Source organism: Hyla sarda, chromosome 2 (genome assembly GCF_029499605.1).
Source record: "Hyla sarda isolate aHylSar1 chromosome 2, aHylSar1.hap1, whole genome shotgun sequence".
NCBI classification, from domain to species: domain Eukaryota; kingdom Metazoa; phylum Chordata; class Amphibia; order Anura; family Hylidae; genus Hyla; species Hyla sarda.
In genome coordinates, this window is record NC_079190.1 from 388,391,936 (window position 1) to 388,414,702 (window position 22,767).

The following is a 22,767-nucleotide window of genomic DNA, read 5'->3' on the forward strand; positions in this document are numbered from 1 at the left end:
TATCCCCTATCCTTTCTATTCAACAGCCTTCTATTTGTTACTATAAAAATTTTACCAAAAACAAGCATATATTATACATAGTAAAATTCCTTTAATCCCATAACATTACAAGGGTCTAAAAAGTACCTGTCACCTAATACTACTTTAAACTTACTCAGGCTATATCCCCTAACTATCCTAACAAAAATGTTTTCAGAGCTTTAAAAAGCTCTGTATCCGGCTGGGTTCACACTACGTTTTTAGCAAAACGGGACCGTATACGGCTGGGGTGGGAGCGAAAACCGGGCGCTCCCATGTGCCAGCCGTATCTGGCCCGTATGTAATGCATTTCAAACGCTGACTCCGGTCGGATCATTTTCGCCCCATATACGGTTCTCTAACCGGACCTAAAACCGTGGTATGAAAAGTATGTGCCTTGCAAAAGTATTTTTTCATATTTTGGTATATTACAGCCTTAAGTTCAATGTTTTGTTCATCAGAAATGTATGTGATGGATCAGAAAACAATAGTCTAAGTTGGTTAAGTGAGAAAAATATACAAATAAAACAATTGTTTAGAAATAGAAAACAGAAAATTGGCATGTGCGTATGTATTCACTCCCTTTGTTAGGAAGGCCATAATAAGCTCTGGTGCAACCAATTACCAGAAGTCACAATTAGTGAAATGAGGTCCACCTATGTGCAATCTAAGGGTCACATGATCTGTCATTACATAATCACACCTTTTTTTGAAAGGCCCTAGAGGCTGTAACACCTAAGCAAGAGACATCAGTAACCAAACACTGCCATGAAGACCAAGGAACTCTCTAAACAAGGGACAACGTTGTTGAGAAGTACAAGTTAGGGTTAGGTTATAAAAGAATATTCAAATCTTTGATGATCCCCAGGAGCACCATCAAATCTATCATAACTAAATGGAAAGAACATTGCACAACAGCAAACCTACCAAGAGACGGCCGCCCACCAAAACTCACAGGCCGGTCAAGGAGGGCATAAATCAGAGAGGCAGCACAGAGACCTAAGGTACCCTGGAGGAGCTGCAGAGTTCCACAGCAGAGACTGGAGTATCTGTACATAGGACAACAATAAGCCGTATGCTCCATAGAGTTGGGCTTTATGGCAGAGGGGCCAGAAGAAAGCCATTACTTTCAGCTAAAAACAAAAAGGCACGTTTTGAGTTTGCAAAAAGGCATGTGGGAGACTCCCAAAATGTATGGAGGAAGGTGCTCTGGTCTGATGAGACTAAAATGTAACTTTTGGTCATTCAAAGAAAACACTATATCTGGCGCAAACCAACACATCACATCACCCAAAGAACACCATCCCCAAAGTGAGGCAGCTGGGACTGGGAAACTGGTCAGAGTTGAGGGAAAGATGGATGGTGCTTAATACAGGGATATTCTTGAGCAAAACCTATACCACTCTGTGCATGATTTGAGGCTCGGACGGAGGTTCCCCTTCCAGCAGGACAATGACCCTAAACACACTGCTAAAGCAACACTTGAGTGGTTTAAAGGGGTATTCCAGGCCAAAACTTTTTTATATACATCAACTGGCTCCGGAAAGTTAAACAGATTTGTAAATTACTTATATTAAAAAATCTTAATCCTTCCAATAGTTATTAGCTTCTGAAGTTTTCTGTCTAACTGCTAAATGATGATGTCACGTCCCGGGAGCTGTGCCTGATGGGAGAATATCCCCATAGGAACTGCACAGCTCCCGGGACGTGAGGCATCAGTGAGCAGTTAGACAGAAAACAACTCAACTTCAGAAGCTAATAACTATTGGAAGGATTAAGATTTTTTTATATCAGTAATTTACATATCTGTTAAACTTTCCAGAGCCAGTTGAAATATATATAAAAAAGTTTTGGCCTGGAATACCCCTTTAAAGAAAGAATGTGTTCACAAGTGCAAACCATCCAACTTGAAGGAGCTGGAGCAGTTGTGCAAGGAGGAATAGGCAAAAATCACAGTGGTAAAATGTGGCAAGCTCATAGAGGATGTATCCAAAGTGACTTGTAGCTGTGATTGCCGCAAAAGGTGGCTCTAAAAAGTATTGACTTTGAGGGGGGGGGGGGTGAATAGTTATGCACATTGACTTTTTCTGTTATTTTGTTCTATTTGTTGTTTGCGTCAAAATAAATACATAAAATAAAAACATCTTCAAAGTTGTGGATATGTTCAGTAAATTAAAGGACCTAAATCCTCAAACAATGCATGTTAATTCCAGGTTGTGAGGCACCAAAATACGAAAAAAGTCAAGGGGGGGGTGAATGCTTTTACAAGGCAATGTATGCTGCAGATATGGACCATATATTATATTGTACACTAAATGTAGTTTTAAGTTACAATGGCCCAACAGATATTGGAACTTGAGGGACAACTGTAGGTATCATAGAGGATTGGATTTTTTCAGACATAATGCAGGTTATTAACCCCTTTATGTCAACAAATTTTGACCTTCATGACAAAAAAAAAACGAAAAAAAAAAAAACAGTAATACCAAATTTTTGCTTTTGCACAATACATACAGTTTTCTAACCCCTTGGCTCTGTCCACCCTACATCTAAAGCATTGGCACCAGTTAGTTAGTGCCAAGTGCCATATATTTCCCTCATGGTAATGCTGTGGGCATGCTGTCAGGAGCTGAGCGTGCGCCATCTGCAGACATTTGCAATATATTTTAGCTGACATGCTGCTGCAACAGCCAGAATCCAGTATAACCATCGGCTGCTTAACCATTAGATTCCATGGTAAACAGTCACTATCTACCTGCTTTCAAAGTCTACAGAAACCAAACATGTTTGGTCATCTTTTAGATGGCTAGAGATACACATTTTTATTTTTTTTATCAAAATATTAGTTCGTAACATGGTACACATTCATAGATTCTCACTCACAACAGAGATGACGCCACTTGTTTCTAAAGTAAACAGAAGGATCAGCTCTGTATTAGTTAATAGAATCATCTTTGTTTTCTATCTGGAAGCGGAAAACAGATCACGACATTATACCTTAACAGAGTGGGGGGAAGGGGGCATGTCGTATTGATTCTATCCCCGGTATATTGTGCATCCTCGCATTATGTAATACACCACTTCCTATGACCCTGTACTAGGCATCATAAAGATTATGCACAGAAAAAAAACGAGCCATTTTTTTTTTTTAGAAAAAAAACAAACCAAGAGGCTTAAAGTTTTTGAGTCTATGGAAAAGCGGACATTAGTGCACATATTGTATCAAAAACAGCCATTAAAATAATTAGAATGTTCAATATTTGTAGTCGTAAGTAAGAAATAAAGGACGGTGTTCTATCATTTTTCTCGAGGTGTGGAATTTTTTTAAGATACTTCACATTCGATCTTCTGCCACTTCCAGACAGCTGACATCTCAAAGAAAATGATTGAACATCAGCTATTTCAACCCTTACTGCGCAGCTGCAGTCTCCCTTCAGAGCAGGAGCAAGCTCCCCAAACGCTCAGCCCAATCCCTATAATTGGCAGCTGCTCGGCACTGGTGTCACATGGCCACCCAATGGTGTACGTACCACTCATGTAGCAGATCTCAGCCTAACCGTGCATCAGCCTCATTTTTGCTAAATTGGACAGACTGAGCTCACTGAACGTAGCAGAGCTGAGACTGAAATTGCAATCAAAATCTGAATGACTTGCATCAATTTCAAAAACTTTGCTTGTTTAGAAACATTGCCATATTTTTATGGCTACAAATTTGACCAAAAATACACTCTGTGAACTGAGCCTATTAGTACTGCCTTTAGTGTTCCTTTAAAGGGGTATTCCAGGGTTTATTTGTTTATTTTATTTGACTATGCTACACGGGCTTTAAAGGGGTACTCCGCTCCTAGATATCTTATCCCCTATCCAAAGGATAGGGGATAAGATGTCTGATCGCGGGGCTTCCGAGCTCAGCTGCGGCACCCCAGACATCCGGTGCATGGAGCAATCTTCGCTCCGTGCCGGATGACTGGCGATGTGGGATGGAGGTGCGTGATGTTACGGTCACGCCCCGCTCGTGGCGTCACAGCCATGCCCCCTCAATGCAAGTCTATGGGAGGGGGCATGACGGCCGTCCAGCCCCCTTCTTATAGACTTGCATTGAGGTGGGCGTGGCTGTGAAGTCACGAGCGGGAAGTGTTTGTGACGTCTGGAGCCTCCAGCGGCAAGACTGCAGGGGTCCCCAGCGGTGGGACCCCTGTGATCAGACATCTTATCCACTATCCTGTGGATAGTTGATAAGATATCTAGGGGCAGAGTACCCCTTTAAATATTAGCTGTGCTGCAAAGAGTGGGGTGACTGATGTGTGAGAGTGAGAAAAGTGAACACTTACAAACAAGGAATTCTGGGACTTGTAATTGGAGGGAGAGAACTCTAACAGGAAATAGTCATTTCACAAAAAGAAAGCAGCATAATGGGGGACTCATGACATTTAGCCCCAAGACAAGCACAGATCTTTTCCAAGCATGTCCATTACTGTCCTGCAGGTAAGTACTAAAGTCACCTTATGGTGGAAAACCCCTTTAATGCATTGAGTATCATGTTTATTTTGACATCATTAAATGATAAATATAGTTAGGATTCTTTCCAAGCCCTGACAGCAAGCAGGAATGTGAAAAATGTTAAACTATATATGAATGATAAACTTTATAATATAATGCATACACTTTATTGCATAAAACTTAAATTCCCCTTTAAAAGCACGAACTGTAAGTATACTTGTCTTTGTTAGACAGGGCCTTATCATTCATCTGCCAATGTTACAAGCATCAGAGAGCCCGTGTCCCTGGATCTGCATTAATCCCAGGTGAAATTCAATAACGTAATTGGATCTGTGCCTAAAGTGTATCCGTCATGAAGGTAAAGAAAATCTAATAACAGAGCAGCTACAGTACAAGCCTGGAAGAACAGAAATACTAAATAACATACACAAAGTTACAATTATTCTCTATGGTCATTATTCTACTATGGTTGGTGATATGAACTTCCTGTTTGTGGCACATTAGTATATGTGAGGGGGGAAACTTTTCAAGATGGGTGGTGACCATGGCGGCCATTTTGAATCCAACTTTTGTTTGTTCAATAGGAAGAAGGTCATGTGACACATCAAACTTATTGGGAATTTCACAAGAAAAACAATGATGTGCTTAGTTTTAACATAACTTTATTCATGAGTTATTTACAAGTTTCTGACCACTTATAAAATGTGTTCAATGTGCTTCCCATTGTGCTGGATTGTCAATGCAACCCTCTTCTCCCACTCTTCACACACTGATAGCAACACCGCAGGAGAAATGCTAGCACAGGCATCCAGTATCCGTATACACTGCTATATACTACTATATACACCGCAGGAGAAATGCTAGCACAGGCTTCCAGTATCCGTATACACTGCTATATACTACTATATACACCGCAGGAGAAATGCTAGCACAGGCTTCCAGTATCCGTAGTTTCAGGTGTTGCAGAATGGGCAAAACAAAAATTGGAACAGGACCCTCAGCTTACGCAGAAGATTTTGTTCAGTGATGAGGCAAACTTTTCTGTGAATGGTGAAGTTAAACAAAACCACCGCTATTGGTCTGACACTAAACCACATTGGATAGATCCCTCCAAGACTGTTGGAACACAAAAATTGATGGTATGGTGTGGTATATGGGGTACAAAGATAATGGGGCCATTCTTCATCTATGGAAACCTCAAGGACACTGGAAATGTGAAATTGCTACATGATGATGTGTTTCCCTCTTTATGCACTGAAACTGGCACGTTCCCTGAGTTTTTCCAGCAAGATGGTGCACCACTACATTATGGGTGTCAGGTCCGAGCATACCTAGATGAACAGTTTTCTGGAAAGTGGATTGGTCATCGTGGTCCAGTTGAATGGCCCCCAAGGTCTCCCGATCTGACCCCCATAGACTTTTATCTTTGGGGTCATCTGAAGGCAATTGTCTATGCTGTGAAGATACGAGATGTGCAGCACCTGAAACTACGGATACTGGAAGCCTGTGCTAGCATTTCTCCTGCGGTGTTGCTATCAGTGTGAGAAGAGTGTGAGAAGAGGGTTGCATTGACAATCCAACACAATGGGCAAGCACATTGAACACATTTTATAAGTGGTCAGAAACTTGTAAATAACTCATGAATAAAGTTATGTTAAAACTAAGCACATCATTGTTTTTCTTGTGAAATTCCCAATAAGTTTGATGTGTCACATGACCTTCTTCCTATTGAACAAACAAAAGTTGGATTCAAAATGGCCGCCATGGTCACCACCCATCTTGAAAGTTTCCCCCCTCACATATACTAATGTGCCACAAACAGGAAGATAATATCACCAACCATTCCCATTTTATTGATGTGTATCCATATTAATGGCCCACCCTGTAGAACTCAACGGGGGAGATTTATCAAAGGATTTAGACTGTTTTTTCCTGTCTAAATTGTCGCACAGAAAGTCGCAGTCTAAATATATGCGACTTTTTCGCGACTTTCGCTTTAGAGGATTTTTAGAACATGATGCATTCTAGTCTATTTTAGATGGAAAAATGCATTGGTGCTTAATTTATCAAAAGCGGCTTTTTGGCGAAAAGTGGCATTGGCCGAAAGTACGCTGAAATGTCAGACCATGTTGGAGCAGGTTTAAATACAGTCTAAACCATAGATCCCGAAGTCTGTGCACAGAATTTATCAAGAGCCGTGCGTCTTTTGATAAATTTAGCGCACAATAGACCGGCCTAACCCTCTGTAGTTTGGTCTATGTTGATGCGGGAAATAGACAACTTTGATAAATCTCCCCCAATGTTTCCCAGCCAGGTTGCCTCCAGCTGTTTCAAAACTACAATTCCAAGCATGCCCGGACAGCCTTCGGCTGTCCGGGCATGCTAGGAGTTTTAGTTTTGAAACACCTGGAGACACCCCGGTTGGGAAACACTGCTTTAATTTTAACCTTAAGATCCTCAGTGACTACCCCACAATTCTATGTCATCGATGGGCATGTGGCCTCCAGAGGATCAGGGATTTATGCAGGAATTTTCTAACAAGCACAATGAACATTTACAAGCTCTAAAACGTGATATTTGCTTTGTAACACAAGGCAAATACATTTAGCATAGATGCTATTATAATTCCTGTGGCAGTTACCATGGTGACCGGCAGTATCAAGGCTTTATTTATACATCCATATCTGATGTCTGTGTTCTGTTTTTATTTTTTTAATTTAATTTTTTTTTAACAAGGGGGAAAAAAAAAAAAAAAGAGTTAAGGTATCCCAACAGTAGGAACACTGAAAACCAGCAGGAGCATAGCCAGATGTCGAGCACTAGAAGCTGCACACAGCATGACACTAGTGTCCTAAGTCAATACATTGATCCACCATTACTCAGTGGACTATCTATATGACCAACAATGGTAAGCCATACACAGATGAGCAATACAATGCCCCCAACAATGAGATCTGGGCGGTATGACCAAAAAAGTGCATCACGGTATTTTTGTAAGTTATGGCGGTTCCCTGGTATTTAAACGGTATTTTCCAACACCCCACCCACCCCAATCATGTGACCCATGGGCGCTGCTTCTCTAACACCCCCCCTCCCCCTGGTTTATCAGCCCAGCACTGCGCTGTCCCCCACATCAGGGAACTGATCATGTTACCCGCAAACGCCGCTCTCCTGGTCCTCCTGTCAGTCGCGGGCCGCCGGCACAGGCAATCTGTACTGTCCTACAAATTCCTGTGCCCTGGCTCCAAAAATAAGAAAGATAAACTTAAACTCACCTTCCTACGACCCCCCCCCCCCCCCCCCGTTGCATCGTAACAGCCTCACACTGGGGATGGGAACGTCACAGAGCCGTCAGCCTATCACCGGCCGCAGCGATGTCCCGCCTCGGTTATTAATAGGCTGAGCACACTGTCATGTAAGAAGCCGGATTATCAGTGCTGGCGGCCCGTAACTCACAGTAGGACTATGTGACATATGATTAGTTCCCCGATGTGGGGGACAGCACAGCGCTGGGCTGATAATTCATTCGAGGGGAGGGAGGGTTTTGCAGTATTGCGGTATGGGTAAAATTCATATTGTGCAGGAAAAAAAATCTCGGTATTCGGCATGAACCGGTATACCGCCCAGCACTAGCGGGAGTACTATACCAGACTCCAGTTAGTCACAATAATTATTATCATATACCCAGAGAAAAAGAACGCCAATTAGTGTATGCCCATAATAATCTCAGTATCATACACTAAATAATATGTGTTTCTCACCAGAAGGTGTCAAGATCATCAAGGGACAACTGGGTACTGGCCCTATGGGTATGGAAATTTGATCAAACTCAGACCATAAACAGGACATCACTAAACAAATGCATGAATATGCCAGTAAAAATAAACAAGCAGGCTGTGCAAAGAACGAAAAGGTCATATAGTAAAGCAATAACAGAGATACAGTACAGACCAAAAGTTTGGACACACCTTGTCATTCAGAGTTTTCTTTATTTTCAAGACTATGAAAATTGTAGATTCACACTGAAGGCATTAAAACTATGAAGTAACATGTGGAATTATATACATAACAAAAAAGTGTGAAACAACTGAAAATATGTCATATTCTAGGTTCTTCAAAGTAGCCACCTTTTGCTTTGATTACTGCTTTGCACACTCTTGGCATTCTCTTGTTGAGATTCAAGAGGTAGTCACCTGAAATGGTTTTCACTTCACAGGTGTGCTGGTGTGGAGGAGGAGGTGTAATGGTGTGGGGGTGCTTTGCTGGTGACACTGTTGGGGATTTATTCAAAATTGAAGGCATACTGAACCAGCATGGCTACCGCAGCATCTTGCACCGGCATGCTATTCCATCCGGTTTGCGTTTAGTTGGACCATCATTTATTTTTCAACAGGACAATGACCCCAAACACACCTCCAGGCTGTGTAAGGGCTATTTGACCAAGAAGGAGAGTGATGGGGTGCTGCGCCAGATGATCTGGCCTCCACAGTCACCAGACCTGAACCCAATCCAGAAGGTTTGGGGTGAGCTGGACCACAGAGTGAAGGCAAAAGGGCCAACAAGTGCTAAGCATCTCTGGGAACTCCTTCAAGACTGTTGGAAGACCATTTCAGGTGACTACCTCTTGAAGCTCATCAAGAGAATGCCAAGAGTGTGCTAAGCAGTAATCAAAAGCAAAAGGTGGCTACTTTGAAGAACCTAGAATATGACATATTTTCAGTTGTTTCACACTTTTTTGTTATGTATATAATTCCACATGTGTTAATTCATAGTTTTGATGCCTTCAGTGTGAATCTACAATTTTCATAGTCATAAAAATAAAGTAAACTCTGAATGAGATGGTGTTTCCAAACTTTTGGTCTGTACTGTACATAAAGATAATGCAGCATGGGTCATAATGATAAACAAGACAGCCCACAATGGAGCATCCACTGTCCCCATAGATGGCAGAAGTAATAGCAGTTCACAAACAGGCTTTCCTATCACAATACTGGATGATTCACTATCATCACCTGTGTGTGTGCATTTCAGAGTAGTCATATACAGTGGGGCAAGTATTTAGTCAGACAGAATTATGCAAGTTCTCTACTTAAAAAGATGAGAGAGGCCTGTAATTTTCATCATAGGTATACCTCAACTATGAGAGACATAAGAAAAGAAAAAAATCCATAAAATTACATTGTCTGATTTTTACAAATAAATTTGCAGATTATGGTGGAAAATAAATATTTGGTCACCTACAACCAAGCAAGATTTCTGGCTCTCACAGACCTGCAACTTCTTATTTAAAGAGTCTCCTCTGTCCTCCACTCGTTACCTGTATTAATGGCACCTGTTTGAACTTGTTATCAGTATAAAATACACCTGTCAACAACCTCAAACAGTCACACTCCAAACTCCACTATGGCCAAGACCAAAGAGCTGTTGAAGGACACCAGAAACAAAATTGTAGACCTGCACCAGGCTGGAAGGACTGAATCTGCAATAGGCAAGCAGCTTGGTGTGAAGAAATAAACTGTGGGAGCAATTATTAGAAAATGGAAGACATATTAGACCACTGATAATCTCCCTCGATCTGGGGCTCCACGCAAGATCTCACCCTGTGGTGTCAAAATGATCACAAGAACGGTGAGCAAAAATCCCAAAACCACATGGGGGGACCTAGTGAATGACCTGCAGAGAGCTGGGACCAAAGTAACAAAGGCTACCATCAGTAACACACTACGCTGCAAGGGACTCAAATCATGCAGTGCCAGACGTGTCCCCCTGCTTAAGCCAGTACATGTCCGGGCTGGTCTGAAGTTTGCTAGAGAGCATTTGGATGATCCAGAAGAGTATTGGGAGAATGTCATATGGTCCGATGAAACCAAAAGTAGAACCTTTTGGTAAAAACTCAACTCGTCATGTTTGGACGAGAAAGAATGCTGAGTTGCATCCAAAGAACACCATACCGGCTGTGAAGCATGGGGGTGGAAACATCATGCTTTGGGGCTGTTTTTCAGCAAAGGGACCAGGACGACTGATCCGTGTAAAGGAAAGAATCAATGGGGCCATGTATTGTGAGATTTTTTGTGAATTTTGAGTGTTGCCCAGCGACAGCCCCAAAACATCACTGCTCTAGAGGAGATCTGCATGGAGGAATGGGCCAAAATACCAGCAACAGTGTGTGAAAACCTTGTGAAGACTTACAGAAAACATTTGTCATCTGTCATTGCCAACAAAGGGTATATAACAAAGTATTGAGATTAACTTTTGTTATTTGACAAATACTTATTTTCCACCACAATTTTCTAATAAATTCTTAAAAAATCAGACAAATGTGATTTTATGGATTTTTTTTTTCTCATTATGTCTCTCATAGTTGAGGTATACCTATGATGAAAATTACAGGCCTCTCGTCTTATTAAGTGGCTGACTAAATACTTTTTTTTACCCCACTGTAGATAACTTTAGCCTGGTTCTGAATAACAAATGTTGCCCCCCCCCCCCCCCCATTAGCCTATAGGAAAAAGTGATTCAATCAGGTCCAGGGACTGCACATGATTTCAGTAAAATAAAACTATAGATAAGTTTCTTTTAAGCAAGAGTTAAGTCTGTTTCAGATGAGTGGAATATATTTGCTTGTTTATTTTTTGTAATTTTTTTTTTTTTGCATCTGTCTTAAGGCTACAAGCCCACATGTCTATAGATACACACTTAAATAATTGTAAGATTTATGATGCTTGCAGTTGGAGTCATTAGACCTAAAATTGGCCTTGATTCAGGACCATATTCCACTTGTGTGATACCAGCCTTGGGGTGGAATCTTGCATTCAATTATTGATACAATTTTAAGGTAAAGCTTTGGATGCAAATTTTGTTGATATCAAGCAAGAAATGGATCTAGTAGGAAGACATATAAAAGCAGAGGCAGACTGGCCCACTTTGGACCGGAGGCTGTAATGTGTGTGTGAACGGAGTCTGTCCCTCTGACCCCAGATGACAGATAGGAAAGCAGGTGACCGGGCTCTCTGTTTTTTGGATGACCTGGGAGAGTGATGCTGAAGGGTCCTACCATGAAGATGATCCTGTTAGGTGCCTGTATAGGAATAGGGTCAAGAAAGGGGGCTAATGACTCTTTGGAGGGCACTATTACTGTGTAGAGGACAATGGCTAGGGAGTTCATATAGACATGAGCACGGTGATAGAAATGTGAGAAGCCTAAAATGTTTTCCAGCAAAGTCTGCAAAGGCAAGTCATGGTTGGAAGAAGTCATTATGGTAGTTTTGGCAAGATGAGGAAAACTAAACAGTAAAACTAAAAATCTCTGATCAGAGAAGACTGGATGTAATTGCATAATAATTACTTATCTGTAAAGTCTGTAAAGTCTGTGTCCATTTGCTTTGATTACTGCTTTGCACACTCTTTGCATTCTCTTGTTGAGCTTCAAGGGGTAGTCACCTGAAATGGTTTTAACTTCACAGGTGTGCTGGTGTGGAGGAGGAGGTGTAATGGTGTGGGGGTGCTTTGCTGGTGACACTGTTGGGGATTTATTCAAAATTGAAGGCTAACTGAACCAGCATGTCTACCACAGCATCTTGCAGCGGCATGCTATTCCATCCGGTTTGCATTTAGTTGGACCATCATTTATTTTTCAACAGGACAATGACCCCAAACACACCTCCAGGCTGTGTAAGGGCTATTTGACCAAGAAGGAGAGTGATGGGGTGCTGCACCAGATGACTTGGCCTCCACAGTCACCGGACCTGAATACAATCAAGATGGTTTGGGGTGAGCTGGATCTTGGGGCTGTCTCCTACATTAAAGGGGTACTCAGCCAAGAAAGTTAGACAGATTTTTTAAATTACTTCTATTTAACAATCTTAATCTTTCCAGTACTTATCAGCTGCTGTATACTACACAGGAAGTTCTTTTCTTTTTGAATTTTTTTTCTGTCTGACTACAGTGCTCTCTGCTGACATCTGTCCATTTTAGGAACTGTCAAGAGTAGGAGCAAATCCCCATAGCAAAACTATCCTGCTCTGGACAGTTCCTGACATGGACAGAGGTGTCAGCAGAGAGCACTGTGGTCAGACAGAAAAGAACTATACAAATTCCTCTGGAACATACAGAAGCTGATAATCCTTCCAGTACTTAAAGGGGTTATCCAGCATAAGGTGATTTTAGTACATACCTGGCTGACAGTAATGGACATGCTTAGGAAGGATCTGCGCTTGTCTTGGGCTAAATGGTTATGCTTTATTTTTATTTTTTTAAATCAACTGGTGCCAGAAAGTTAAACAGATTTGTAAATTACTACTATTAAAAAAATCTTAATCCTTCCAGTACTTATTAGCTGCTGAATACTACAGAGGAAATGGTTTTCTTTTTGGAACACAGAGCTCTCTACTGACATCATGAGCATAGTGCTCTCTGCTGACATCTCTGTCCATTTTAAGACCTGTCCAGAGTAGGAAAAAATCCCCATAGCAAACATATGCTGCTCTGGACAGTTCCTAAAATGGACAGAGATGTCAGCAGAGAGCACTGTGGTCATGATGTCAGCAGAGAGCTCTGTGCTCCAAAAAGAAAACCATTTCATCTGTAGTATACAGACCCTAAAAAGTATTGGAAAGATTTCTGGCACCAGTTGATTTAAAAAAAAAAAAAAAAACCTGTGATACTTTCAATGGAAGTAAGTAGGGAAAATGTCCAGCGAGCAGTAGCTTCATCCCACATGATTAAAGGGAATCTGTCAGATCTAAGTCATGCTCACAGCTCAAGTGTCAAGAGGGCAATGCAGAGTTACAGCATGTACACTTGCTCCCTTCCCTTGCCTTATTGATTGACCTACAGGGTTCAGTGCTGGAAACAAAGCCTAGTAAAGCAATCAGTGAAGGTAAGGAGGGGAGGAGGATTGAAGAGGCATGCATGCTGCAGCTCTGCAACACCTTCTTGACACTTGAGCGCTAAGCTATGATATAGAGCTGAAAGATTCCCTTTAAACTAAAAAGTTTGTTAGAATTAAATGCTTGCCTCTTAAAGGCATTATCAAATTAAAAAAGTAATCTGACCATTATGTTGCAATATACATTCACTTGGGAAACAAGGGGCCTCTGTTAGCATGAAGAGTGGGGGTCCCAGTGGTAAAACAGCCATTAATCCTGCTGATAGGCGGATAACACTTTTAATAAATTTGACACATCTTGGACTATCTCATTTAGGCATGATTAATCTGTCAGAAACTTTTTGGCCTGCCCATCCACTTTTGTAGCCACATTGCAATAGTGGCGAGAACAATGTTACTAATTTAAGAGCACATATGGTGTGCAACAGATATTGTGGCTATTTAATGCAAAATGATTGGGCAAACCTACCAATAAGATTTCCCTATACTCTGCATGGAGACCCAGCAGCAAGTGCTCAGTTACACTGCAGCATAGCCAAAGCTGGAAAACAAGCATTACATGTCTATTGAAAGCAATGACATGTCCATGTTAAAGTGTTACTGTAATTTAAATAAAATGTTTGACATATTGCATCAACATCTTTAGATGTTTAGATTGGTCAGGGTCTTAATTATGAGACCCCCTCCGATTGTTGAATATAGTGAGTGAGGTGCATGGCTGTGCTCTTTACTCCCTACCTGGTGGCTCGATATGACTTGTTGCAGGAGACAGGTTCCAGAGACTCACATTGGTGCTTATTACCTGCAGTAGGTTAGGCAGAACAGTCAGTTGGGTGGTGAAGTGCACAGCTACACGCTTCACCCAGAAATAACCAATGATCGGAGGACAACTTAGCACAGATTCCAACTAATGCCTGTGTGCGACAGGTCATATGTTTATTTAAATGACAGTAATGCTTTAACCCCTTAAGGACCGGGGGATTTTGCGTTTTTGCATTTTCGTTTTTTTGCTCCTTGCCTTTAAAAATTCATAACTCTTTAAATTTTGCACCTAAAAATCCATATGATGGCTTATTTTTTGCGCCACCAATTCTACTTTGTAATTACATCAGTTATTTTGCCAAAACTCTATGGTGAAATGGAAAAAAAAATCATTGTGCGTCAAAAATTGAAAAAAACCCGCCGTTTTGTAACTTGTGGGGGCTTCCGTTTCTACGTAGTAAATTTTTCGGTAAAAATGACACTTATCTGTATTCTGTAGGTCCATACGATTAAAATGATACCCTACTTATATAGGTTTGATTTTGTCGTACTTCTGGAAAAAATCATATCTACATGGAAAATTGCAGGAAAATTAATACGTTTAAAATTGTCATCTTCTGACCCCTATAACTTTTTTATTTTTCCGCGTATGGGGCGGTATGAGGGCTCATTTTTTGCGCCGTGATCTGAAGTTTTTAACGGTACAATTTTTGCATTGATAGGACTTATTGATCAAAAATGCACTATTTTGTACTTTGGAATTTTTTTGCGCGTACGCCATTGACCGAGCGGTTTAATTAACGATAAATTTTTATAATTCGGACATTTCCGCACGCGGGGATACCATATATGTAAATTTTTATTTACACTGTGTTCTTTTATGGGAAAAAGGGGGTGATTTAAACTTTTAATAGGGGAGGGGTTAAATGATCTTTATTCCCTTTTTTTTTCACTTTTTTTTTTGCAATGTTATAGCTCCCATAGGGACCTATAACACTGCACACACTGATCTTTTACATTGATCACTGGTTTCTCATAAGAAACCAGTGATCGATGATTCTGCCGCTTGACTGCTCATGCCTGGATCTCAGGCACTGAGCAGTCATTCGGCGATCGGACAGCGAGGAGGCAGGTAGGGACCCTCCGGCTGTCCTGCAAGCTGTTCGGGATGCCGCGATTTCGCCGCGGCTATCCCGAACAGCCCACTGAGCGAACCGGCAGTTTTTGCTTTCACTTTTAGCCACGAGCTCAGCTTTGAGCGCGCGGCTGAAGGGTTAATTGCACGCGGTGCCGCGCGCTATTAGCGGCGGGTCCCGGCTTCACTATGACGCCGGGCCCGCCGTGATATGATGCGGGGTTACCGTGTACCGGTACGTCCTTGGTCCTTAACCCCTTAAGGACGCAGGACGTAAATGTATGTCCTGGTGCGGTGGTACTTAACGCACCAGGACGTACATTTACGTCCTAAGCATAACCGCGGGCATCGGAGCGATGCCCGTGTCATGCGCGGCTGATCCCGGCTGCTGATCGCAGCCAGGGACCCGCCGGCAATGGCCGACGCCCGCGATCTCTCGGGCGTCCGCCATTAACCCCTCAGGTGCCGGGATCAATACAGATCCCGGCATCTGCGGCAGTGCGCGATTTGAATGAATGATCGGATCGCCCGCAGCGCTGCTGCGGGGATCCGATCATTCATAACGCCGCACGGAGGTCCCCTCTCCTTCCTCTGTCTGGCTCCCGGCGTCTCCTGCTCTGGTCTGTGATCGAGCAGACCAGAGCAGGAGATGACCGATAACACTGATCTGTTCTATGTCCTATACATAGAACAGATCAGTATTAGCAATCATGGTATTGCTATGAATAGTCCCCTATGGGGACTATTCAAGTGTAAAAAAAAATGTAAAAAAATTTAAAAGTAAAAAAAAAAAAAGTGAAAAATCCCCTCCCCCAATAAAAAAGTAAAATGTCCGTTTTTTCCTATTCTACCCCCAAAAAGCATAATTTTTTTTTTATAGACATATTTGGTATCGCCGCGTGCGTAAATGTCAGAACTATTAAAATAAAATGTTAATGATCCCGTACGGTTAACGGCGTGAACAAAAAAAAATAAAATAAAAAGTCAAAAATTCCTACTTTTTTAATACATTTTATTTAAACAAAAATTATAAAAAATTTATTAAAAGTTTTTTATATGCAAATGTGGTATCAAAAAAAAGTACAGATCATGGCACAAAGAATGAGCCCCCATACCGCCACTTATACGGAAAAATAAAAAAGTTATAGGTCATTAAAATAAAGGGATTATAAAACGTACTAATTTGGTTTAAAAGTTTGTGATTTTTTTTTTTAAGCGCAACAATAATATAAAAGTATGTAATAATGGGTATCATTTTAATCGTATTGACCCTCAGAATAAAGAACACACATCATTTTTACCATAAATTGTACGGCGTGAAAACGAAACCTTCCAAAATTAGCAAAATTGCGTTTTTCGTTTTAATTTCCCCACAAAAATAGTGTTTTTTGGTTGCGCCATACATTTTATGATATAATGAGTTATGTCATTACAAAGGACAACTGGTCGCGCAAAAAATAAGCACTCATACTAGTCTGTGGATGAAAATATAAAAGAGTTATGATTTTTAGAAGGCGAGGAGGAAAAAATGAAAACGTAAAAATTAAATTGTCTGAGTCCTTAAGGCCAAAATGGGCTGAGTCCTTAAGGGGTTAAACAAGGACATGCAGGTCCTCCACATAATTTATAGTTCTTCACTCTTGCTCATAGATCTGCCCATGTTGACCAAGAATGACTGTGTAGAATGTTTCTATTTAACTTTTTTTTTTAAACCAGAAAAGCCCTTTAATTTCTGTACTGTGTCCATACAGATACACGTTGTATACGTTCACACAGTTGCATGCATTACTGATATAAACAGATGGGAATACACATGCAATAAAGTTGCGCATAAGTGTCATATAGAGGATTAAATGGGCACTGTCAGATACAAAAACTTTTGATGTTGTAAAGCATGTATAACCAATAGGTTTTGCAATTGCTTTCATTAGAAAATTTTCAGTATTTCATACTGAAAAAGCCAGTCAAACAACTGCCTCCCCTGCCTGCTTGGACACGTACTAGTCCTGCTGTGTCCATGCATCATCACCTATGTCATGGACACACTTCCTTGATTGACAGCTGAGCGCAGGGCTGACAGCTGGAGGAAAAATCCTCCCACTGTCAGCTTGTATCCCGCTACTGTCAGTGAGAACATGCTGGGAGTTGTAGTTTTGCTAATGCTAGGGGAGATGTGAGCCACGCCCCCTCCCTATAAAAAAAAATTAAAAGGTGCTAGACACAGAAAAATTTGATGTACATGGTCAGGATTGGATACTGAGTGATATATTTAAAAAAAAAATGCTTTTTTGTTGGATCTGACTGGTACACTTTAAGTGCCAAAACCTGATTTGATACAATCAGATATTTAAAAATAAAAATAATTTTAACTTTCTAGCTTTTGTATGATGGGTTCCAATTTGAAGCAGGAGCCTTATTTTGTTGCATATTTTCTACAGCTGAGTTTCCTACCCATTGAAGTCAATGGGTAGCAAAATCAGCAGCAGAAAATATGCAGCAGATCTTGTGTGTGAATGTACCCTAGAGGTAGGGTCACACATAGCATATGTGCATTTTGCTATGAGCAGATACACAGGGCTACCCCGCCAAAGCCCTGTGTGTGCAGTGAGGTTTGAAGGCAGGCCAAGCACACCCATGTGATTGTGACCTTACTGCATACACAGGGCTGCAGTGTGCCTGCTCATAGCAAATTGTGCAGCGGATCTCTGGCAGCATGAAACACCTTGTGTGTCTGCTATGTGTGACCCTTCCCTAAACAGTAATCCTGGGTCACTGATGTGGGGCACTGTAGCCACTGTTTGGCTAAGCAGACAATTGCCCATGCTGACCTCGCCTTGACCCCAAAAGTACTATGCGCCAAGACAGGAGCAGCGAGGAGCAAGAAAAGTATGATTTTTTTTTCTAGTTTGTTTTGTTTTTTTGCACCTTCCTGAGCCCAATTATCAAAAAAAACGAAATACCTCCCAAGAATAACCCTTCAATATATAGAATTTACACAGAACCATATTACAGAGGCATGAATACAACCGATATCTATCGGACTACAGGCTGAATATGAAGACCAATGAAATATGCTGCAAATTAAATACATAGACGCAAAATATGGACGATATGGATAGATGCACTGGTGTCAACTCTCCAAATACATTATAGGAACAATATGCTCTTAGGGTATGTTCTCATGTATTATATAGGCTGCGGCTTGTCCGCAGCAGATTTTATCCCTGACTTACCAGCAGAAAATCTGCAGCATATATAGTACTGGTAAAACATATCTATTAGTACGGTGCTGGGGTACTGGGTTTAAATCTGATCAAGGGCAATATATGCATAGAGTTTGCCTGTTATCCCAGTGTTTGCGTGGGTTTCCTCCGGGTATTCCGGTTCCCACCCACGCTTCAACGCACACAGGTTAGTTGGCTGTAGGGTGTATCTGACACATTGGACTACTGTGAGGAATGACATTAATTGTGTACAGTGCTGTGGAATATGTTGGCGCTATGTGAGTATGGGTAATAAATACTCAGAGTCGCTATTACGCTTTAAGGCAGCGTTTCCCAACCAGGGAGCTTTACAGCAGTGTTGTTCAATCAATGTGCCTCCAGCTGCTGCAAAACTACAACTCCCAGCATGCACATTGGTTGAACAACACTGCTCTAAGGCATGGTGGGGCTGATTTCAAGAGGTAAAACATGATCAAGCACAATTCAATGTCATAAATGAATTTCACAAATCACAGTAAGGCAACGAAGAGCACTGACTGTACGGCCCTTCGCCCTGCTATGCTCAACTAGCAAAGGATCGCACACACCAAACATACCACCAGCATGCATCAATACAATCTAGGTCTCACTCCATTTGCAGGTTACACCGTACCATCTATAGGGATAACAGGCAATCCTTATAGGTAAAAAAATAAATAAAAAAAGCCCCAGCAAAAAAGGGGTTAATCCTCTAGACCCACACACCAAATGGTGAAGGGTCATTAATCAATGTCTGTTGGCAGCAGAACCCTGCACTAGATCCATCCATCCACAAGATCCCTCTTCATCTCCAAGACAAGAGGTTTTTCTATAATAAAACTGGCACCATTTCCATGCCCCAATTTAGCTTTTTTTTTTTTTCTCTCTCTGTTCTGAAAGCCTCTGATAACTCCCACCAGGATTCCACGGCACATCCAAAACGTTCAAAGAGGACAAGTGGATCTGGAGAGCAATCTTTACTCCACATCAGCCGTAATAAGGCAATGAACTTGTGTTAACCAGTCTACTTCCAGAAATGGTGGGAAAAAAAAAGATGCCAATGAATGAGAACGTTATTAACCTATATTGTGGACAAAAGGCAACCATCATGGAATTGGTCTATTTTACCAGTAAATGGGGTTAATAGTGAAATTTCCCTAAATGTAATGATCAGGAGGACCTTAAATAAGGATGATTTGGGTAGGGATTGGGGTAAGGGGGGTTACCTATATGGGAGCATCCTACATCTTCGCATTTAGGTCTACCACCTGCACCAGAACTTTCCAAGCTCACATGTGGTTGGAGCTGTATAAGAAATCAAAAGCTGCTCAAAATCATAGTCACAAGTCACCTGTGAGATAGGAAGAAGCAAGGAGGCACCTTAACACCTTAAGAACTCTGGCTCTTCAGCACAGGAGCCTGGTTAAACAATTCCCTCAGGAGTTGCTGTGGTGCATGTGAAAAACCTCAAGCAAAGACATATCATTGAAATAAAAAGACAAATAAATAAAATAATATTACCTTTCATCCAATCCACTACCTGGCTGGGGGACCATTTGCTCACTGGTTCCATTATTAATGCCATGGCTGAACTTCTTTGCCAGGTGCCCACAATGATGAACCCAACCACAGGCTGGTCAGTCCTCCTGACTCTCAGCAGCACAAGAGGAGGCTTTGTAGAAGAGGAAGCTGCTGTAGATGTCAGCAAAGCTGCTCAGTCCAGGCTTCCATAAGCAGCAGCATCAGTTGTCATGCTGCTCCTCTTCACACTATGCACAGTGCTGCTGCTGCTTCTTACCATTCACTCAATGCAAAGCAAAAGGCTCACTCTTCAGTCAGCTTCTCCCACAGATCCTCTCCACCTCCCATGGTGACATCATTTCTCCACCCACAGTCACACACACATCCACAGCACACATTCCTACACCAGAAAAATCCATTTACATCTACTTTCCTATGGCTGGGAGGAAGCAGCAGCCCCACTTCTGTGATACATTTCATATGAGTTTGTGTTTAGTAAACACAACAGCCAAAAAAAAAACACAACAGCCAAACAAAAAAACACAACAGCCAAACAAAAAACACAACAGACAAACAAAAAACACAACAGCCAAACAGAAAACACAACAGCCAAACGAAAAACACAACAGCCAAACAAAAAACACAACAGCCAAACGAAAAACACAACAGCCAAACAAAAAACACAACAGCCAAACAAAAAACACAACAGCCAAACAGAAAACACAACAGCCAAACGAAAAACACAACAGCCAAACAAAAAACACAACAGCCAAACGAAAAACACAACAGCCAAACAAAAAACACAACAGCTAAACGAAAAACACAACAGCCAAACAAAAAACACAACAGCCAAACAAAAAACACAACAGCCAAACAAAAAACACAACAGCCAAACAAAAAACACAACAGCCAAACAAAAAACACAACAGCCAAACAAAAAACACAACAGCTAAACAAAAAAACACAACAGCTAAACAAAAAAACACAACAGCTAAAAAAAATAGATACAGACAGATAGACTTTAACCTCTTATTGATGCAGGTTTTATTTATTCATTTATTTATTTTTTTTATCTGACATGTGTCTCTAGTGTTGTGCAAACAGTGTGTCTCCAGCTGTTGCAAAACTACAACTCCCAGCATGCACGGACAGCCTTCAGCTGTCCGTGCATGCTGGGAGATGTAGTTTTGCAGCAGCTGGAGACACACTGTTTGCAAAACACTACTTTAGGTGGTAAATAACTTTGGGATGATTTTATTGATCGGAGTGATTATGAGAGTTTTTCTCGTGACATATTGTACTTTATATTAGATCAGAGTTTTGTTTATTTTATTTTTTTTAAAACACCCCAAAAAATTTTGAAAAATTTGAAGCATTCTATAATTTTTTGTTCACTATTTTTTTATTTTGTTCACTAATGGGGTTATCTTTATTCTGTGGGTCGGTACAATTATGGCGATACCCAATTTACAAGGCTGTCCGGGCATGATGGGAGATGTAGTTTTGCAACAGCTGGAGTCGCACTGTTTGGAAAACAATGCTTTAGGTGGTAATAATTTTTGGGATGATATTATTGATCGAAGCGATTCTGAGTTATTGTACTTTATATTAGTGCAGAGTTTTTTTTTTAGGAAAAACACACACCAAAAAAAAAAAAACATTTTCTTTGTAAGGGTAGGTTCACACCACGATTTTGCTATACGGTTCCTGTATCAGGTTTTTGATTTTTTTTAAAAAACGGATTCCTCAAAACCTGACTAAACTATATCAAAACGTGTGTACAAATTTTTATCTGTATACGGTTTGAAAAATGATGTCCGGTTGCATCCGTTTTTTAAAGAAAAAACGTATACGTTTTGAACTTTTCACTCTATTATGAATAAAGTTTTACTTGTTTGATTGAAATTCCAAGAAAAAAAAAAACGTGGAAATTCAAAGATTGTATGGTGAAAACTGGATGCAACCGTACGCACATACAGGTCTGTACAGTTCCCATTGACTCCCATGTTAAAAAAACATATACGGTTTAATACGGTTTTTCACCCGGCCACAGTTTTCTGTCCAGAAAAAAAAAAAGTAAAAAAAAAGTGTGGTTTGAAAAACAGAGACAACCGTATACAATATGGTGCATACGGTTTTGAATGGGAAGTCTATGGGCACGGTGTTCTGTGCGGTTGCATAATTTTTTTTTTTATGAAACCGTATGCCGAAACCGAATAGCAAAATTGTGGTGTGAACCCACCCTAAAACAGTGGGCTGTGCAAATGAAAAATTACACCTGTGGGGTGTTAAGGCTCACTATACCCCTTGTCACGTTCCGTGAGGGGTGTAGTTTCCAAAATGGAGTCACATGTGGGCATTTTTTTTTTTTTTTTTGCATTTATGTCAGAACTAGAGATGAGCGAACTTACAGTAAATTCGATTGGTCACGAACTTCTCGGCTCGGCAGTTGATGACTTTTCCTGCATAAATTAGTTCATCTTTCCGGTGCTCCGGTGGGCTGGAAAAGGTGGATACAGTCCTAGGAGACTCTTTCCTAGGAATGTATCCACCTTTTCCAACCCACCGGAGCACCTGAAGGCTGAACTAATTTACGCAGGAAAAGTCATCAACTGCCGAGCCGAGAAGTTTGTGACGAATCAAATTTACTGTAAGTTCGCTCATCTCTAGTCAGAACCTCTGTAACCAGCAGCCACCCCTGT

At 41.1% G+C, this 22,767-nt stretch overlaps 1 protein-coding gene across 5 annotated transcripts in view; it reads right to left on the bottom strand.

Annotated features, from left to right (window-relative positions):
* CNKSR2 (connector enhancer of kinase suppressor of Ras 2) overlaps nt 1–20,377 on the bottom strand; it is a 422,316-nt gene extending 401,939 nt beyond the window's left edge. The window contains exon 1 of one of the 5 annotated variants that reach the window (XM_056558612.1): nt 20,066–20,377. In XM_056558612.1, the coding sequence (XP_056414587.1) occupies nt 20,066–20,129 (64 nt within the window). In that variant the 5' untranslated portion in view covers nt 20,130–20,377. The remainder of the gene's footprint in view (nt 1–20,065) is intronic. The other 4 variants (XM_056558614.1, XM_056558611.1, XM_056558615.1 and 1 more) reach the window with 4 other exon arrangements.
* Nucleotides 20,378–22,767: the final 2,390 nt, after the last annotated feature.